The sequence below is a fragment of the Taudactylus pleione genome, unplaced genomic scaffold (assembly GCF_031769625.1).
Source record: "Taudactylus pleione unplaced genomic scaffold, aTauple2 ptg000303l, whole genome shotgun sequence".
NCBI classification, from domain to species: Eukaryota; Metazoa; Chordata; class Amphibia; order Anura; family Myobatrachidae; genus Taudactylus; species Taudactylus pleione.
The window spans coordinates 3,039,793-3,060,183 of NW_028284704.1; the positions used below are offsets into that span (position 1 = coordinate 3,039,793).

The following is a 20,391-nucleotide window of genomic DNA, read 5'->3' on the forward strand; positions in this document are numbered from 1 at the left end:
CGCAAGCCCGATGGTCGCGATGGTCTTGAACATCGCGAACATCATCATGGATGCTTGCATAAGCTGTGGGTGGTAACCCACTGCTATGCGAGCGTCCATAAGGCCGCTCCAAGTTGAGGTAGGAGGGCCCTGATTCAGAGCGAGCGCTCTGGTCAGAGCGTACTGCTCTAAAATCAGACCCTCTGTTCTACTCTGGACCCCAAAAGTGATCCGAGTCAGGACTTGATTAGACTTGGAACCCAAAACTTCGGGTGTGTTTGTTTTTCAGGAAAACCAAACCGCACATCTGTACTTTTTATACATATAACGTTTTAATTGATATTTATAAGGGAAACATCTGCTGGCTCAGGATAGTGACAACATACGAAAATTAATGAATAAGCATTTTTTAATGGTCAAAACTTTTAGTTTTTTTCCCTTTATATTTTAATGTATTTGTATTATATGAGGTGTATTTATCACCTGAGACTGACCCAGCAAAGCAGTAATTTAACATTGACTGCTCTTGGTCAGTACCATCAAGGCAGCTCAACTGCCCCGGCATTATGTTATTGAATAATTATGAAATAATCAGCAAAGCCTTACTGCTCCATATTGATTAATTGGCCCCTCACTGCTTCCAACACAGGATCTTGGCAACGGAAGAGAACACAGTAAGGCTCTGGTTGGAATGACAGCTGAGCCATGTATTTCAGTTGTAGAACATTATATCTCGACTTTGCTAGGATGGCAATTACATTTATTCCGTATAATTTTAGCATTAGATGTGATACAAATGCCACAGGGCCAAATAAGCTGGAGAAAAAAATAATTTCCCTTTAGAAAAAAAAACCCAGAACCTTCACTTATTGAAGAAAGTTAACTTTTCACCACACAAATAATGAAAGTCACTTAAGAACACATTAGTAATGGTTTATGAAAAATAAACGATTATGAAAGTGCACAGTGTATGCATTTAAGGACACCCATTATTTTTAAATAACTATATAATTATTAACATGCATCAGAATTCCGGTGCCCGGGTTTGAACGTCAACATTAAAAGATATCAAATAAATCACCACTCACTTCAAAACAAAGTTCACTGTGAGGGTTCTAAATGTACTTTCTGAACCAACGCTCGCAGATCTCTATTACTTTTTTAGCCTTTTAATAGCGCAAGTGTTTTCATTGGTTATATTCTAGGAGCATATTAGAAACATCTGCTCTCTGGCTCGCCACTAGTACACTGCTAATAGAAAATGTCAGTTCATTTGTCTCTAGGACCAACATGCTTCTAGATAAGTGCACCAAGTCTTAACTCAGCTGCTAGCTCTTGGTACCAGGCCAGCTACACTCAATAGCCATTACATGAAAACCCTTACTACTTGCCAATGATAAATATTCTTTTCTTTTCTTTTTTTTCTTCTGTCTTCTTTCCTGGGCAGCTCCGTCACCTGTCACTGTAATTAGAAAAGACCTGACATCAAGAAACAGCATTGCCCTGTCTTGGCAGGAGCCGGAACACCCAAATGGCATCATCTTGGACTATGAGGTCAAGTACTATGAAAAGGTGGGAAGAAAGGCTATAACAGCAAGATATTAATGAAGTCTTTTGTTTTATCCAAGAATAAGCCTGTTGAGCTTTCCAAGTGTTACTGATATGTACTGGTGTAAAGGATTACTTACTGGACAGAAAATCTATTTTAGACATCCATTGAAAGTTAGCAGTTTCTTTCTATGCAATGTTATTAATCACGTTTAGTGAAGTGCAGTGAATGTTAACCATTGATTATAGTGTATGTGGCATATTTTAAACCGTTTATGTATTGGTATTAAACGTAGGTGACAGTAATATAGGAGTTAACTCCTTCGATTTATATCCTTATGAATGGTGATTAGTGACATCATTGGTCAATGACGTCATCACTTCACTTTTAATTAGGATTTCTGCGTAGAGCCTACCTCTACCGCATTTTATGTTGATAACAGAATTTAAACTTGAACAACAAATTTATACAATACATAACAATTTGAAGTTATGTATTTAGTGAAAATGTTAAAAGGGCATACAGTATAAAAGCCTATCAATTAGTCATATGAAGCAGGGTAACCTCCTATAAGTGTATCTGATACTTAGGATCAGAGTATCATTTGTGGGGCCCCATAACAACTTACTTGTGGGGGCCCCTACCAATATGATATGGTATTAAAAAGTATAACTCTCAGCACCAAACTCTAGTGCTACAGTTCACATTATGCCACAATGAAGCCAGGTCACATATGTCGGAATGCCCCCTACGCTAGGCATGTAGTTGTGTGTGAGGGGCCCCTGTGTGACTGCCCTGTTGTTAATCCGGCACTACTGATGCTTATGTACAGTGGCAGACATACCTGCTAACTGTCTGTTAGAGCAGGACATCCTGATTTGCTGTTAGGCTAAATAAAAATATTTCTCTCATACTATAATATCATAATGGACTACAGTGGTAGCAGGAGACGGTATAATGCCAATTTTAATATCCCCAGTGCTTATCTATAAATTGAACCAGGGCAGAATGAGAGATCCTTAAACACTATCATGTATCATTGGTCTACATTAACATATGATATCCAGGATTTCCAGAAACCGCAGGATTTATGGACTGTGCAAGCGTCGCTGGAATCTTAGTCAAACTTTTACATTTAAACATCACAAAAGTTTATACTGCTTTAAAAGTGAATTATCTGATGGCTTAAACTAATTACCAGATATTTTAAACTTCAAACAACGGTATCAGGGTTACAATAATATGTTTCAAATGTTAAATATCCTGTCCTAACAAGCAGCTGAAAACCATAACTGAACATGTATGGATTAAAGATAAAAATATATGTTTGTGTTGTAACCAATAGAATAAAAAAAAAATTGCCATCTCACAGTGCAGACAGATATTTTGTAGGCTGAACCAATATTCAACAATAATCGGCTTATGGCGTTTAGTAAAAATACAGTGATACAAAAATAATTACTGTACGTTTTTTTTTTTATTATTTAACTTCGCTGTATTTTGTATACAAAGTATCATCACTTTTCTCTCTATTTACTAAAACAGCACCCCTGAAGAAGACATAAGTAAATCTACTTTTGGTATTGGCAGCCCGACATCAGCGTTAAGCTGACGCAAAGCCTCTTTTTCACTCTTTGTGCATTACACACACACGAGCCTATGAGGTTAGGCAAGGGCACGCAATCTGTAGCCGATTTCATGCTGCACATTTATGGTATTACTTGTCGCACATGCGCAAAACACAATCAGCCATTTACCGATTGCGCATTGCTCTTAAGGGCACACATAACGCCATCCAGAGATGCGGGGAGATGTAGAGCCTTGAAAATTGATAACGTGGTGAGAGATAAAGTACCAACCAATCAGCTCCTAACTCACATCTTTACAGGCTGTGTTTCACAAATGACAGTTAGGAGCTGATTGGTTGGTACTTTATCGCTCTCCACTTTATCACTTTTCAAGGCTTGGTACATCTCCCCCATGGTGTTATGTTTTGAATAAAAGATGAGAAAACAAAAAACTTCTCTCATCATTATAAGTACTGTACCTGCACAGCCTCCATTGCTACCTATGGGGGCTGCAGGAATATGACAAGCGAAATGAAAAGACATTAAAAATGCTGGAGAGAAGCATTTGTGTGCTTTTATGAAAGAAACTATATACTTCAGTATAAAACAATCACCATAGCGTACTATTGTACACACATATGTAATTCTAAAAAATAACAAATTGCTTGTACATATACTGTAGGTATAAAACAAAAGGCTTCTCTAAATACCTCATCAAAGGTGACATCAAAGGTGTATCTGAAAAGAATCAATTGATGCTGTGAGTGTTACTGGAAACCCAACGCGTTTCGTCTATATCACACTTCCTCACTTGCACTGATGTATAGTGGATTGCAGCTCAGTTCTAGATATTAGATTAAATTAATGATTTTCAACCTTTTTTAACTCACGGCACCTTAAACAAAATGTTAAAACTGCCAAGTAGGAAAAAAAAACCAATCACAATGGCCCCGTCACAATGGCCCCCACAGAAAAAAACAATAAAAGACACAAAAACAGTGGCCCTAAAAGAAGAACCACAGTCACAATGGCCCCCACAGAACAAAATTAAACACATCGGCCCCTATCTTTTAAAAAAAAAAAGATTACAGTTGTCCCCGGCCCTCAGTGGTGGGAGTTGCTGCAGTGGAAAGAGTCTCTTGCTTAATCGCTCACTGCAGAGCAGAGAGCACTGTGCAGGCAGGAGGGAGAGCAATGCGGCATGCGTGACCTATGATGTCACGCCGCATCTCCATACAACAGAACAAAGGTCACGGCCCGGCCCGCGTCTGAGCAACCCAGAAGAGCCCAGCGCTACCCAGTTTTAAGATAAACTGGTGACAAGGATGTGCACTGGTGGGCAGGGCAGATCTCTGGCGGCATACCTGAGAACCGCTCACAGCACACTAGTGTGTCGCAGCACAGTGGTTGAAAAACGCTGGATTAGATATCAAGCAAACAATTTATGAAGTACTGAACAAGTGCACTATATATGGTGCTTAACATGTGTAATGACTAATAGGGGTAAATTTACTAAGATCCGTGTTGGTCCCGATAATATCACTAGTTTGCAAATCGGGAATTAACTATCATTAAAGTCGGGTGATTTCTTAATTTTTTCGGCTTGAAATCGGGTGGTTTAATGCCGCAAATTCGGCCTTTTTGAACAATAGAAATTTTATCACAATCGGCTCAATTCGGAAGTACTTTTCACTTATTTCATACAAATCAGGAATTTACCATTACTCGTTTTGCTAAAGTCGCCTGTTTTACAAATACTCAATAGAAGTTTTCAATGCACCACCTCCTGAGCTGCGAGTTGCCATGATTCAACATACACAAATCAGTGTGATTTGTGTATGTTTCTGAATGGAACATGTGTTGTAAGGGTTAATTTAAAAAAAAATTATGTGGGGTCCCCCCCCCAAAAGGCTAACCAGCCCTGGACTTGCCAGCCTGTCCTGGTACCTAAAATTATGGGGAACAAAACGTGTAGGGTTCCACCGTCCATTAGGTACCAGCACCAGGCTGCAGGGCCAGTCCTGATTTTAATTATAAAGGGAAAAAAATTGCGTATAGGGTCCCCCTATGATTAAAACCAGCCCTGGACCCTTTCTAGCTGGGGGCTGATGCCACAGCCGGGGGAGCCCTTTCACCGGGCCCCCTAGCCGCAGAATCAGTTCCGACCACTAGTCAGCCCAGGCCCTGCATGCTGGTACTTGTGGTTCTCCAAGTACCAGCATGCGGGGGAGGCTTGCTGGGACTTGTAGTTCCACTGTAAAGACAATGTTGTTAAATCCATTTTTTACACAGTACATACACTATCAACCCGCCACCCACCGCCCTAGGGTAGCGGGGATAGCCTAGGGCTATCAGCCTAGGCCAGGGGTGCACTGGAGAGGGGGACCCCTTTATTGTGGGGGTCCCCAACTCCCCAGGGATCCCTGGCCTGGGCTGACCAGTGGTCAGGAATGATGCTGCGGCTGGGGGGGCCCGGTGAACGGGCTTCCCTGGCTGTGGCATCAGCTCCCAGCTAGAAAGGATTCGGTGCTGGTTTTAATTATAGGGGGACCCCTACGCATTTTTTGACCCCTATAATTAAAATCAGGACTGGTCCTGCAGCCTGGTGCTGGTACGTAATTTACCATGGAACCTTACACGTTTTGTTCCCCGTAATTTTGGGTACCAGGAAAGGCTGGCAAGTCCGGGGCTGGTTAGCCCTTTGGGGGGGGACCTCACATCATTTGAAAAAAAAAAAATTAACCCTAAAAATAAAAAACAACAGTCTGCACATATTTCACTGATATGTACAGCCTGCTTGTTCAGGAGAGAAATTCGGCTGTTTAAATCGGGACTTCAAATTGCACAGGATCGACCAAATACGCCATCAATCAAAATGATCCTGTCAAAACCGGGAGCTTGGAAAATTCACGATTTTTTTTTGTAAAAAAAAACGGCCGTTTTTGATCGATCCAATCCGAGTTGAAAAACGGGAAAAATCGTGACCAAATCGAATCTTAGTAAATTTACCCCCATATTGTCAGTAAAAGGTAAAAATAAAATTAATAAAAATATAGATGGAATAAAGTGACAGAATAGACAGAAGAAGAAGAAGAATTAGAGTCGTATTCAATTTGAGCTGACCCACGATACTTTTTCGCCTCCCCGGACTTTTCGCCTACTTCACCTGTTTTGCAGGCGGAAAAGTATCTCACGCGTGCCCGCGTATCACCGTATTCAGGCCCTCATTCAGAGCCGTACACTCTGAGCAGAGCGCACGCTCTGAATGAGGGCCGCCCTCCATAATTATGGAGCGTCCTCCTGTACACTCGTATAGCTGTGGGTCACCACCCACAGCCTATACGACCGTGCAGTTTGATGGCTGCGATGGTCTTGACCTTCGCCACTGCGAGCCGGAGCCTGCGGTTGAGTTTTTCAACCGCAAGGCCCGGAGTGATTTTGGCTCTATCAGAGCCAAAATCACTCCCACTGACATCACTAGTGATGTCAGTGGGCCGGCTTCTGACGGTAGGCGTTCCCTTGGGAACGCCCCCGTCAGGAAGGCACGCCCCTGGCACGCCCACCAAAGGGGGCGTGCTGTCAATCAACATCGACAGCACGCCCCCTTTGATCAGAGACAACGAGCGAAGGAAAGTCCTTCGCTCGTCGCGTCTGGCGCATGCGCACGACGGAGCTCCCGCCGTCGTGCGCATGCTCAGTGAACAACATCGACCCACTTGCGAGCGGACAGCCGCTTGCGAGTGGGTCTGAATCAGGGCTTCAATTTGAAAGTAGGCGAAAACGGGACCAGGCGAAACTTAAACAAGCGGAAAGTACTGTCAGATTTGGGGAAATCAGCCTGACACCCCCCAAAAGATGCTCTGACATGGGGGTTCCCTATGGTACCCCCCGATTTGGCTTGCTAAAGGTATTTGTTGTTTTTAACCGGGCTCAATAGCTGCTTAATAGCGATTTTGTATACGTGGTGCAGAATAGTATTCACAAGGTTTTTTTGCAGAAAATAACTTAACCCAGCAAATTTGGGGTACTTGAAAATGGGGGCCAGCATATTTTAAAGTTGCTAAAAAAACACCTTGGACATACTTGGGACCCCCCCAGAGTCAAGTTCGCTAGTTTTTAACTTTGTCCCCCAACATTTTTTTTTTCGCTCCCAAATTCAATTTTTTAGGGTGTTCTTAAGTCTTTTAAAAAAACAATTTGACACAGTTTACCTTTGGGGGACTGTCTGAAGGCTGCATGGGGGTTCCCGCAATGTTGTACCCCAAAACCCCAATTCTGCACTTTTTTCCGCCTGCTATTCATAGGCAAAACTTTTCCGCCTATTACATTGCATTGACTTTCCGCCTAGGCGAAAAGTCTTCCAAATTGAATACGAAGTAAAATCAAAACAGGCGAAAATGACGTCATTGACGAAAAGTTTCCGCCAAAAACACGCAAAAAAACGGCCTTTTGCCTCAAATTGAATATGGGCCTTAATAGGGAAATAGAATATATAATGTTTATAGACCTTTATGAGTAGTTGAACACTGCAGGCCCATCTGAGGAACAGCATAGGGAAAGACAGGGTAAGCTGCAGCCTCTATCACTGTTCCCAAATACACCGGTGACCATACACAACTACTCATACATAGTGCGCTCGCTCTGTATTTCATAGACTTCCTCAGAGGGTGAATGATTGTTGGACCAACAGCTCTTATTTATAGGTAGCAAACTAAACAGTGATTTCCACCTCAGCCCTTCTCCTCTAGAGAACAGAGGGCCACATGCAAAAATAATATCCAGTCAGTTCATATAATCATTCCTGATATAGTTGATATAGTTTTGATATTCTTGGTGCCATTTTAATGTAGTTCAAATTTTTGGCAGACGCCATGTATCCAGCACCATCTTTACCAAATTCAGTTATTATTTATCGTCTGCCAGCAGCATGGACAGCTCCATCTTTGCTAGGACCGCCATAAACATAAACCGGAGACAATAAAGGGACTGCGCAATAATACAGAACAGCGTAGATAGCAAAATCAATATATGAAAAAGCTCAAACATGTTTTTAAAATAGGAAAATAAAATCCCCCTTTCCTACATAGAACATGCTCCCTTTTTAAAAACACATTAGCATATTTTAGAGGAAGGAATTGATCATTTAAAACAAGATTAATGCAATAGTGTATCAGCATGCGTATGTGTATTAAAACAAATACATATGTCTGACCAGCTTTAGGACAATTTAATGTATAAAATACATACAAAACAAACATAAAAACAGTTATTAAAATAAGATCATCTGTTGGATTAATCAGTAAAAGGAGAGATTTCTAAACACTTGTTAAGACCTGACGGTGCGAGTGCCCAGTCTATAAATCCAAAACCTCTCCCTACAGGTTAGTTTTTTGGAAAGATCACCTCCTCTGTCTTCTAGTTTCATATGTTCAACGGCTTTAGTTATTAAAGGTTATTTATATAGTGCACACACTATATTCTGCAGCACTTTAAAGAGAGTATTTTGCCATTCACACCAGTCCCTGCTCTAGTGGAGCTTACAATTTATATTCCGGGATGACAAGTCGGGATCCCGGCACTAGTATCCTGACCGTCGGTATCCCGAAAGTATCGGGGTGTTAGGGGGAGGTTAGGGTTAGGTACCAGGGCTAAGGTTAGGCACTAGGGGGAGGGTTAGGCACCGGGGAGGGAGTGTTAGGATTAGGGTGCGGGGAGGGGGAGGTTAGGTTTAGGCGCTAGGGGAGGAGGTTAGGTTTAGACCCCGGGGAGGGGGTGTTAGGTTTAGGGTGCAGGGAGGGGGAGGATAGGCTTAGGCACTAGGGGGGGGGTTAGGGTTAGGCACCGGGGAGGGAGGGTTAAGGTAGGGGTTAAGAAAATACTTACCGTTCGTTCCTATAGGTGTCAGTATTCTGACCAGCGGCATCCAGACGGGATGCAATCAGGAAACCGGCTGACGTGATCCTGACAGCCGGCTTCCCGACTACTTTATCCCGGCGTGGGCTAAATGACAGGAGTCTATATCTAGACGCCTGTCATTTTCCCGACGCCAGGAGACAGGCGCCCGGCATCCTGATCGGATGCCGGGCGCCACGAGCAGACAGCCGTGGGGGAAGAGGGTTAGGTTTAGCGCATCCGGGGGGGACTTAGGGTTAGGCAGCTCCCTGGGAGGGTTAGGATTAGGCAAGGGGAGGGAGGGTTAGGGTTAGGCACCCCCCCGGGGGACTTAGGTTTAGGCAGCGGGGAAGGGGGGTTAGGCACTAAGAGGGGGGATTAGGGTTAGGCACTTGGGGGGAGGTTAGGGTTAGGCACCCCTAAGGAGGGTTAGGGAGGGTAGGTTAGTTATTACTTACCTGAGGGCGATCGGGATTTCCAGCGCTGTCGGGCTGCCGCTGCTGGGATCTGTTCATCTGTCGGGCTGCCGCTGCCGGGAATCAAACCTCCGGCCATGCGGCCGGCGGTATTTCATACCTAATCACATCCAGACAGCCAGGATTTCATACCCAACCCCTATATTCCCTACCACATGTGCACACACACACTAAAGTTAAGTTTTGTCTGGAGCCGATTAAGCTACTGCACCAGTATATTTTTGGATTGTGGGAGGAAACCAGAATACCTGAAGGACACCCACGCCAGCACTCCAGATAGTAAGGGCCATGGCTGGAATTGAACCCAGGGCCTTAGTGCTGTGAGACAGGAATGCTAACCATAACACCAACTGGCTTTAAATTTTAAGGACACCGTATAAGCGCTATGATAGTAATACAAATGTCTAGATACCTAATGGGTCTTGATTTAATTTTGTATTGATCAGCTTATGATAAAAATGTATTCTCCTGGATTTGGTGACATCACTGAGGTGTGAAACACAAAGTAATGATGTCACCACTTCATAGTGAATCCATTGCCTATAGTCTCGTGAATATTGGTTCAACTCACAAAATAAGCAGCTCTACTTTGTATTGCATTAGATACACTGTAATATGTTGTTTGTATTGATTTTAACAAAAAATATTTGCTTTCAAAAGCAGGAACAGGAAACTAGTTACACCATCCTGAGAGCCCGCGGTACCAACGTGACCATCACCGGTCTTAAGCCTGATACTACGTATATATTCCAAATTCGAGCCAGGACTGCGGCCGGATATGGATCAAACAGCCGGAAGTTTGAGTTTGAAACAAGTCCTGACTGTACGTATCTGTGTGTTCCGTACACCACTTTATCTATATATTATTAGCTCCTCTCAGGGTGGTGCCCCAGGATATGAGAGAGCAATATGTGGTACACTGTAATACAGTACACTCATGTATACCACATACACAATGCTGCAGTGTTGAGGCTGGGTATAGTATGGGAGCTAGTCTATTTTTTATTATCATTATTATTAATAATAAAGCAATATATGCAAATCAGCCTAGCCATTTCTTGAACTCTAATATCTGGGTAATGATATTGACATGGTAGCCTTTTTTGGACAATGTTTTAATTACAGTATCTGGCATTCAGGACATAACATATACTAGTATGGGTAGTCAGTCCAGGAGGTATATTTACTGCTCAGTTCTATAAAGTAGAAGTAGACTCATAGACATAAAGGACATGCAGTAGTTAGGAGGAGTTTTAAGAACTCTATAGTCTAGTCCGTTTGTGGAGCGCACTCAGCAATGAGTGTTCCGGTACAGGAATTTTAGTGGCTTACTTGTACACTTACATACTTACCCAGTGCTTATGGATTGGGCTACACTAGTGATAGTGATGCTGGTGATAGCACTATTGCTATCTAGCTGTCTCCCCTTTTTGCTGCTGATGGTTCCCTGTAGGACTGGCGATGTTGGGTACTTTTTCATACAAATATCAAAATTTCGTCCCACTAGCTCTTTGGCTGACAGCTGTAGGAATGAGCAACGTAGCTAGTGCCATACATGTCATGCAGTTAAAGAAAGACAAGTAACAAGTTATAGTAATCAGCCCCGGAGCAGGGCTCTGTGCCGCCCCGTGCAGCCTGCTGCAGAAAGTAAAGCCTTGTCTGGAGAGTCCGCAGCTCCGAGCATTGCTGCTGGCTGCAGGGTACCTTTCCAGGCACCCTACAAGCCAAATGCAGGTGCCATGAGGCAGTGACAGTACCTGTGCCCTGGGCGCCGACACCACTCGTACACCCGTAGTTACAGCCTTGATAGTAATGTATGGTCTCATACTACATAATACATACTTTACATAATACTACATATACATCAGTGTCTCCTGCATCTGGCACAAGTTCACAGCATTCCCCTGCAATGTATGGAGATAAGTTCCAAAAACCCAAACAGTTTTAGAGCTTCAGAGTGATACAAATGTGTCCATATACTGTACATCTAGCCTCCTTGCACGTTAAACAGCTCTTCTAGTCGCGCCTCGGTAGCGCCAAGTGTCTTTTCGTGCAACTTTTTCCCATGTATTAACAACAACAACTGTTATTGTTGATATCTATAAATTCCCATGAAATATGTTTATGTGAATAGCGCGCACATGCAGCTTATGCTGAATAAAGTGATATGTGGCATGGGATACGTTCAGCATCCCCGCGCTTACATTACCGGCGCCGCAATCCTGGCACCGGCATCCCGATTGCCGGGATATCGAAGGTAAGTATCGGGGTTGGGAGGAGGGGTAGGCTTAGGGTTAGGCACTAGGGGGAGGGATAGGGTTAGGCACTAGGGGGAGGGATAGGGTTAGGCACTAGGGGGAGGGATAGGGTTAGGCACTAGGGGGAGGGATAGGGTTAGGCACTAAGGGGGATGTTCAGTGTAGGCACTAGGTGGGGAGGTTTAGGCACTAAGGGGGAGGGTTAGATTTAGGGTGCGGGGAGGGGGATGTTCAGTGTAGGCACTAGGGAGGGAGGGTTAGGGTAGAGAGAGGGGGAGTCTTAGCTTACCGACCAACAAGTGTCGGTATCCTAACCCTGTGCTACATTACAGTGTCAACGCCGGTTACACTGTAACGTTGCATTCTGCATGCAGATATAACCACAGTCACACTCAGAATATACGCATTACGCTTTTTATTATCAAAGAAAAAAACAGAAATATATAACGGCATGACTTAAATATCATAACGTAACTGGCTTGTCAGATTCATAGACTACTCAGCAATATTTTGCAGAAGTACAGGTGCAATTTTATACCCTACTGTTTATCCCAGAGGTGTATTTTTGTTTTATATCATTTTATTGTCATACACACCTTAACAGTCTATTACATCTGAGGGCAGTAAAAAAAAAAAAAAAAAGAAGCATACAGAATAAATCCTGTATAAGTATTTTTCAACAAGCATGTGTTACTCTCTGAAAGAGGTTTCAAACATTTAATAAAAAAAAGGTAAAAAAGAAAAGGAAGATAGATGTAAGAATGTGACATGATAAAAGCCAGGGAAGAAACAATTACCATAATATTAAATGACTTTAAGGGGCATTTTTATGAAATTATCCATTAAATCCCCCAAAGTTAGCATTCATCAACTCCGCATATGGGATGAGAGGTAACGTCTGCTTCCATGGCCAAGCAATAAAAATTAGTCATCACTCTAAAACAAAACAAGAAGTTAAAACTGTTGTTACCTTTATGATCGTTATGTTTTTTTCAAAGCGCATGAAAATCAGCATTTTGACCTCTATTGGCAGCGTTCGGGTCTCGTCATTTTGAAAATATCTTTAATATGCAGCATAGAAATCTGCATATAAAGCACACGAGAAAACACAATAAAAACCCTGGCTACAATATTGAGCCAAAAACAGACCAAAAAGGAATGCAACTGCAAAAACATTTTGCATGTGGTCTTTCCATGGTAACAAAAACAGAACCGGTTTACATGAGTATTTGTTAAAATGTTGGCGAATAATTATTACTATATTAACACCATGTGCAAAATGTAGTTGAAATTGCTAATTTGTTGGGGGGGTTTGACCTCAGTAGAACCAATGCAAATTTTTTTTTCCCCATACAGTTTCCTGAGATACTCTGAGGCTGTTCATCTATTGACATCGTTTTAGACACCCTAACACGCCCGAAAAATGGGAATTGGGAGGGTCATTAAATTCGATAAGCCTGATACTAAGAAATGCGCTACTATAAATGTATACAAATATAATATTTCATTGTTCATCATAATATACACTAACAGATGGCATCATAAGTCAGTATAATAATCGAGTACTGTATATATAATACTAGCAGTTAAAGCATTATATACAAATAAACGTTTTCCTGTCCACAATGGATATAGTGGATTGCGTAGCAGGATGTCCTATTGCTAGGCTGTTCTAGTTATAGTCAGAATAGTCGGTTAAATAGCTTTAATTACTGCAATGAAAGATAAAATGTGACTGATGAAAATGTTATATTTCATACATTAAGATATACAGTTTTTGCCTAAAGGCCTGAAGTATTCATCATTTGTTAACTAACCGAGTGCTTCTTTCCTTACACAAGTGTTGAAAAGCACCAGCTGTAAATGGATGTAAAACTATGTCCTAACACAAACTCCTGTAAACATACATTATAAGTGAAATACAATATGCCACCCACAGTCACATCGTAGAGCAATTCTGTGTTGGTCTCCAGGCCTAATTTACACATGTGTTTTTACATGTAAATTATAGTCGATTATATGCTTGTTCTTTTACATGGCTAAATTGGTAGTTACTGTAAATAAAAGTTTATTTCAAACTTTTTTTTTTTCTTTTACAAGGATAACTCTTTAACTATACGTTGTGATCCGTAGCACAACAACAGAGTAAAGGCTTGGCATGCATACCTAGAACAAAAATAATGTTTAAAAATTAATTGGGTTGCAAATAAACGAAGTTTAGCGGTTTCGGTTAGATTTTACACTGTTTTTGCTTTGAGTGTAGTTGCCAATAGCCTGATCTGGTTTTGTATTTATTGAAAAATGTGACCAGCTTTTTATGATTTAAAGAGACATCAACACTGTATTATTTTTTTTAGTACCTCATTAACCCAGCCAACTATTACTGCATTCAACATCGGCACTGTTTCTTGTACACTGCTGTGAGTTCCAGCCAGTCTGCCTGGTCTACTGTGGGCAGGGACTATAGTAATTCATCCCAGTTACCTCTGTTTTCAGGAAACCAAAGGTGTCCATTAACCCACTGTTGCTTGCAATGAAATTGCTGCATTCTCAAATAAATTGTCCAACTGGCGACCCCTTCAACTGTGTATGACCCCTAAATGATGTTTGGTGACCCCCAGATTCAGGGAAAATGCTATAGCAGTGATGGTCAACAGGCGGCAGTAGGGCCACATTGTCTAGGTCGCCCTATTTGAAATTTTGCAATGGAGCCCAGCCATTCCCTGCTCTATCCCTGTTTTTTTCTTCTATATACAGGTTTTCTCTTTTGAATAATACCTACTTTAACTTCACGTTTTTGCTAAGTTATTGTTTTTTAATTGCATAAATGATAATCGCGTTGCAAACATTTGTTACAAAATTTGGCAAATCGTCTGCAACGTTTCTCAAGGTCTGTTTTTAGCACTACTTCCAATTTATAAACGTGGGGGAGAAAAATATTACATTTCCATAGCACACAACCGTCTCAACCTCCTAGAGAAAGGCAGTGGACAATAGTCCTGAAATGGTTTTATATGTCAAATCAGCTTCATCGTGGTTACCATGATTTTTGCTAAAATTGTTTTGAAGTAACCCCCTGTCCCTGTGGAATTCTCTGTGATCAAAACGTACAAAAAGTTCAGAGTCAGCTCCTTTTCTGCTGTCAATCACATGTGATGCGTCTATTGTGTATACTGTACTCCACACCCATACTTATACATCTGGACTGTACATCTGTTGGATCGTTTAGGGCATTAGACCTTTTATTAGAGATTTGTGTTTTGATTTGCTAATACTAATACACTTGTATCCTCTGCTGGTTAATTGGGATGTTATCTTTTGAAAAGTCCCTCATATAGTATGAAAAGTCTAAAAAAAAAGTATAGACAAATTCGTACATGGTTTTATGTGTATTAAAATTCAAAAACGTTGTAGTGTGTCAACACAGTATATCTGTGTAATAGCCACTACCCAGCATAAATCAGGGTACATGTGAAAGGTAATTTGACATATACCCCCGTTCTATGTTTGATACAGCATTTGTATGAGAAAAGGGCAAGTTGTCCTCATCTTGTAGGACCACAACAGCTGGAGGACCACGACCGTCCTAGCCTGGTGTAAAGCAATGCATAACAGATTGCTGTGTGGGATTTTATTTTGAAGGAATGTTTCCGTTTAAGAATGTTTCATCCTGTAGTTCTGGTAACAGGATTGTGACGCTATTTGTCTTCCTCTGTTCGGAAGAGTCAGTCATGTGTAACTTCTGATGAACTAACACTTTTCTTTCATTCCGTTACTGTTCCAGCTTTCTCCATTTCCAGTGAGAATAGCCAAGTTGTAATGATTGGCATTTCAGCGGCAATAGTCATTATCCTTCTCACGGTGGTTGTTTACATCCTGATTGGAAGGTTAGTCTTGCTTTCTTCTTAAGACCTTTTCAGTGTATACTCATTAGAGAGCAGTTGTAGGACTGTAAGAGGGCAATTCAATGCAGAGCCATTGCCGCAAAGTACCGGAAAAACAGTTGGAAAACCGTCATCTCACAACCACCAACATTGCACGTTTTACCTTGCACCTAGCATGGGATAGGCTTATGGAGGTGCACAGGGTAATGTACTGTACAATGCTGGTGTACTGTATGTAATTCTCAGTGATGGGAGTAGCCAAACATTGTAATCGCGCATCATCAAGAATTGAATTGGCTTCTTAGACTTAGGAGTAGATTTACTAAGCCGCATTTATTAAAGTCCCCGATGATTAACAACTTTGACTGATGAATTTGAACAGTAATAAATGGTAAACCAGCCTGATCTAGCATTTATTACCAGGGCCGGGTCCAGGAGTCGGAGCACCGTGTGCCGTCTCTCTCTAGTGCACGCCTCGCGTGACTGAAAATGGGGTGTGGCCTAATTATCATAGGGCACGCCCCCAACCATGACGTTATTTGGAGGCGTGCCTGCATGGCACGCCTCCAAACAACTTCAGGCTGGGGGGGAGCCTCACTAGCTGGGCTTCCCCCAGCCCTCTCCCATCACTGAATGTATGCTGCGCGCATGCACGCAGCATCCATCCAGACTTCAGGGTCCGGCGCACAGCTGCAGAGGTGGGGGTCCCCAACCTCCCGATTTGACCACCCGCGAGCCACTTTGGCCCACAGGTGGAACAGCGGGACAGTACTGTAAATCGGGATGTTGGGGGGGTGCGTTTCTATGGGTGGCGCCCCTGTTCGACTGCACTGGTCGAACACCTCTAGAGCCGGCCCTGTTAATTACATTTGCCATTTTAAATCTATTGTTCAAAACCATCAACATTGACGGGTTTTAATGAACCGCGGTTTAGTAAATCTATCCCTTAGACTTGATTGATTACAGTACATAATACACTTTGCAATTTAATCAGTTTAAACATTATTGTTTGGATAAAAATTTGGACCAAATCCGATCGCATTATTGATAAGAATTTACTATCTACATTCAAATATAATGTACTTCTTACCATCCGGTTCTTCGATAGATAATTAACAGCTTTCATACATTATTTTTAATATTTTATTTGTTTAAATACAATTAAAATTGACGATTATATCAAGTAATTTCCAATGTTGTAGAAAGCTTTATCATCCCTCTAACACGGGACACATGAATTACACAGGTTCTGTGGCTGATTAGAACCAGGTGAAATGGAGACTTGAAGTCAGCCAGCCACAGAATCTGTGTAATTCATATGTGTCCTGAAATAAAGGGCTGATATGGCAAGCCTACTTATATGCCAAAATATACTTTTATAAAGGCGCTCCTAGTGATCATGGGGACATATTGTAGACCTTATGTACATCAGTGCACATTAGATCACATTTATAAACATATGCTTGCATGGAATTTTGTGTTTAGTTACATTTAATAACAAATATGGTATAGATTATTAAATGAATTAATCTGCTAATTAATTGCAATACGAAGCAGTTTACCATGCAGGCCAGCTGGGCACACATTCAAAGCATCTGTTTTTATGTTTATTTTATTTACTCTTTTACGTTTCATTTTCTTTTGAGCTGTGAATTCTATATTATATACTGTATGTAGTCCCAGCAACACGATCAGCATCCATTCACAATGCAGACCTGGTGCTATGCTATGCGGTTATTCAGCCACCAGACAACAAATTCAATAATCTGTTGATTTGTTTTATTTCATATGTTATTGTAAAATTTAGTTCCTGTTAGCCTAATGTTCATGTGTTTTTTGTACTTTGTCAACTGATTGCTATTTTCTGTAGCTATATTTCACACCTTATTAAATAAGATTGCCTGGGATTTGACCTGTGTACGCCTGATTAAGTTTACTATCTCATGCACTGTGTTATTTCTATTAAAGCCAGGTGTGACATCTTAGGCACTTATGAGAACCCTGGGTTGTGCTCGCTGATTATGTGTAAGCTATGCTAGGCAAGTGTCTTTTCAAGCGCTGCAGGATTAGATTTCATAACCACATGGACCTGACGTTTCCCTTGTGTTTCTATTAAATTGTTCAAGATCTCATACTTCAAATTTGTCAAGCCCAGCGCACACGTGTTTTCCTGCAGATTAATGCAACATTTTACATTTTAAGGTCTTTTTTTTTTTGTCTTTGATCTACTCCTTCCAGTAAGGGCAACCTGGTTTGCTATTTTAGGTTTTGTATTGCTTCAATTGCTTGATATAAATTATCTGCTGCTGATTTTCTTTTTCTCAAGAGGCAACTATAGAGCATGAATGGGCTTTGCATCGCCCTTTATACATGGGGATAATGTATGACATCATATCTCATTATGTCTCCAGCATCCTGGCTACATAATGGGGGGGCGCCATATACAAAGTCAGTTTTCACATTCACGTTCGTGGTAATAGCTTCAGCAACTTGCCTTTACTCAGTCCTTGTTGGTTCTGTTGGGTGTAGTATAAAAGATAGATCGTTAAAAGATCAACAATGTCTAGATAGACACAAGATGTTAGACAGGTAATAGGTCGACAGGGACAAAAGGTCGACATGGTCAAAAGGTCGACATATTTAAGGTCGGCATGGAAGGATGTCGACTGGTACAAATGGTCGACAGGATCAAACGGTCGCCATGAAAATGGTCGACCCACACACATGGCCGACGTGTGTTTTTTTTCCTAACCCTAATCTTCACACTAACCCCAACCCTCCCCTTCATGCCTAAACCTAACCCTCCCTCCTAGTGTCTAAACCTAACCATCAGGGTAGGTGCCTGACCCTGACAGTTAGGGTAAGTGCCTGAACCTAACTGTTCCTTCTGGTGCCTAACCCTAACCCTCCAGTAATTGCCTAACCCTCCCTGCTGGTGCCTAATCCTATCCGTCGGGGTAGGTGCTTAACCCTAATGGTTGGTGTAAGTGCCTAACCCTCCAGTAAGTGCCTAACGCAAAAAAAAAATGTGGAAATCATTTGTGTCAACCATTTTCATGTCAACCTTTTGACATGGTCAACTATTTGTACCCGTCGACCTTCTGTGTGTTGACCTTTTGTCTCTGTTGACCTTTTGTCCCAGTCGCCCTATTGACTGTCTAACATTTACTTTAGTTACTCTCCTCACATCCAACTAAACATGGCCTCCGAAGCTGTGGATTTCGATTGGGAACACACAGCGGCCCCTTTGTGCGATCACTTTAGGTCACCTCCCAGTCACCACCCTGATACGTCCAGGGATTACAAACTTCCTTTCAAGTGTGAGCAATACTGTACACAATTGTTGATGGTATAGGACATGGGTTTGTGCGTGCACAGTAAGGGATTCCTGAACTTTTCACGCATGCGCACTAGCAAAACATTGTTCAAATGCGTAAATATCGCCACTACGTCCATTATTATTATTATTATCCTTTATTTATATGGCACCACAAGTGTTCCGCAGCGCCTTACAAAGTACATAAACAAATAAGTGAACAAGAAACCAGTGACTTATAGTACAATACAGTACAGGACAAGGACATGGCTTGTACACGTTGCTGCATCAGCAATCATAACACTCAAAATAAGTTAGGTGCCCTTGTGGGGTGTATGGAGTAGATGAAAGTATAAGGAGAAGCACATGAGGGAGGAGGGCCCTGCTCGTGAGAGCTTACATTCTCTGGATCAGGCACTTTTTACGGATGTTTTGCTTGTTTATAGACTATGAGATTACGTCACCCTTCTCTGGTCTGGGACAACTCAGCATTTGACCCACTTTCTTGAATTGGATAATATCACCGTATTGCACTTTTACCACCAAACCTACATATTCGCAGAATACATAAAGTCCACTAAATGGACAGTGTTTGGACAATGAGACACCAAAGCATGGGAACGGGATGCAGGCGCTCGGGGTCTCGGCGGTCAAATCCCGACGCCAGCATCCCAACAGGGTTAGGATACCGACACCTATCGGTAGGTATCCTAACCCTCTCCCTACCCCTCTCTCACTCTGCTGCCTAAACCTAATCCGCCCAGTGCCTAACTCTCCCAGTGCCTAACCCTAACCCTCCCCCTAACCCTAGTACTTACTGGTGGGATGCTGGCGCCAGGATTTTGACAGGTGTCGGGATTCCAGCGCCGACATCCAGACTGTTGGTATTATAACTACATCCCATTTATAGTGCTCCTGTGATACATAAACCAGGACAAGCAGCTCTATCTTAGAAAAGGAAGCTTTATTTTTCAGGGATGGACCCACTACCCATTCCACTGGTTGCACCTTAAGTCACCCATTGTTTGAATCTTACATTATGCTAATCAACTAGGTTAACTACCAACTAGAAATTACCAAATTACCACTCAGACATCTATGTGGAATTAAAAGAGGACACAGCCGAAATGTATTGATCAAATTGTAGTTAGAAAGATTGTGGCAGTAAGCAACGCCACAGCCCAACAAATATATTTGAGTAAATAAGAAGAGGTGGATCCCCGCACAGTGCAAACTGGCCTAAGGCAGAATCATTCTCCCTTAAGTGGCATAGCCTTGACCAGATGATGGCCCGGTCCCCCCCTAAGGAGAATGACCAACTTGCTGCTATCAAAAGGAAAATGCTACCCAGGCACTCTTACGCTATAATAGGCCGCCTAGGAGCACTGCTTCCCGCCAGGCTGCACCTCTGCCGATTGGAAGGAAAACATGAAAATTGCACAGTCCAACGCAAATAAACAAGAATTGCA

At 42.1% G+C, this 20,391-nt stretch overlaps 1 protein-coding gene across 1 annotated transcript in view; it reads left to right on the forward strand.

Moving 5' to 3' along the window:
• The window catches only part of EPHA3 (EPH receptor A3), a 409,832-nt gene that overhangs the window by 289,280 nt on the left and 100,161 nt on the right, over window positions 1–20,391 (forward strand). Inside the window, exons 6-8 of the mRNA XM_088442029.1 lie at window positions 1,427–1,551; window positions 10,125–10,287; window positions 15,507–15,609. Coding sequence (XP_088298155.1) covers window positions 1,427–1,551; window positions 10,125–10,287; window positions 15,507–15,609 — 391 coding nt within the window. The remainder of the gene's footprint in view (window positions 1–1,426; window positions 1,552–10,124; window positions 10,288–15,506; window positions 15,610–20,391) is intronic.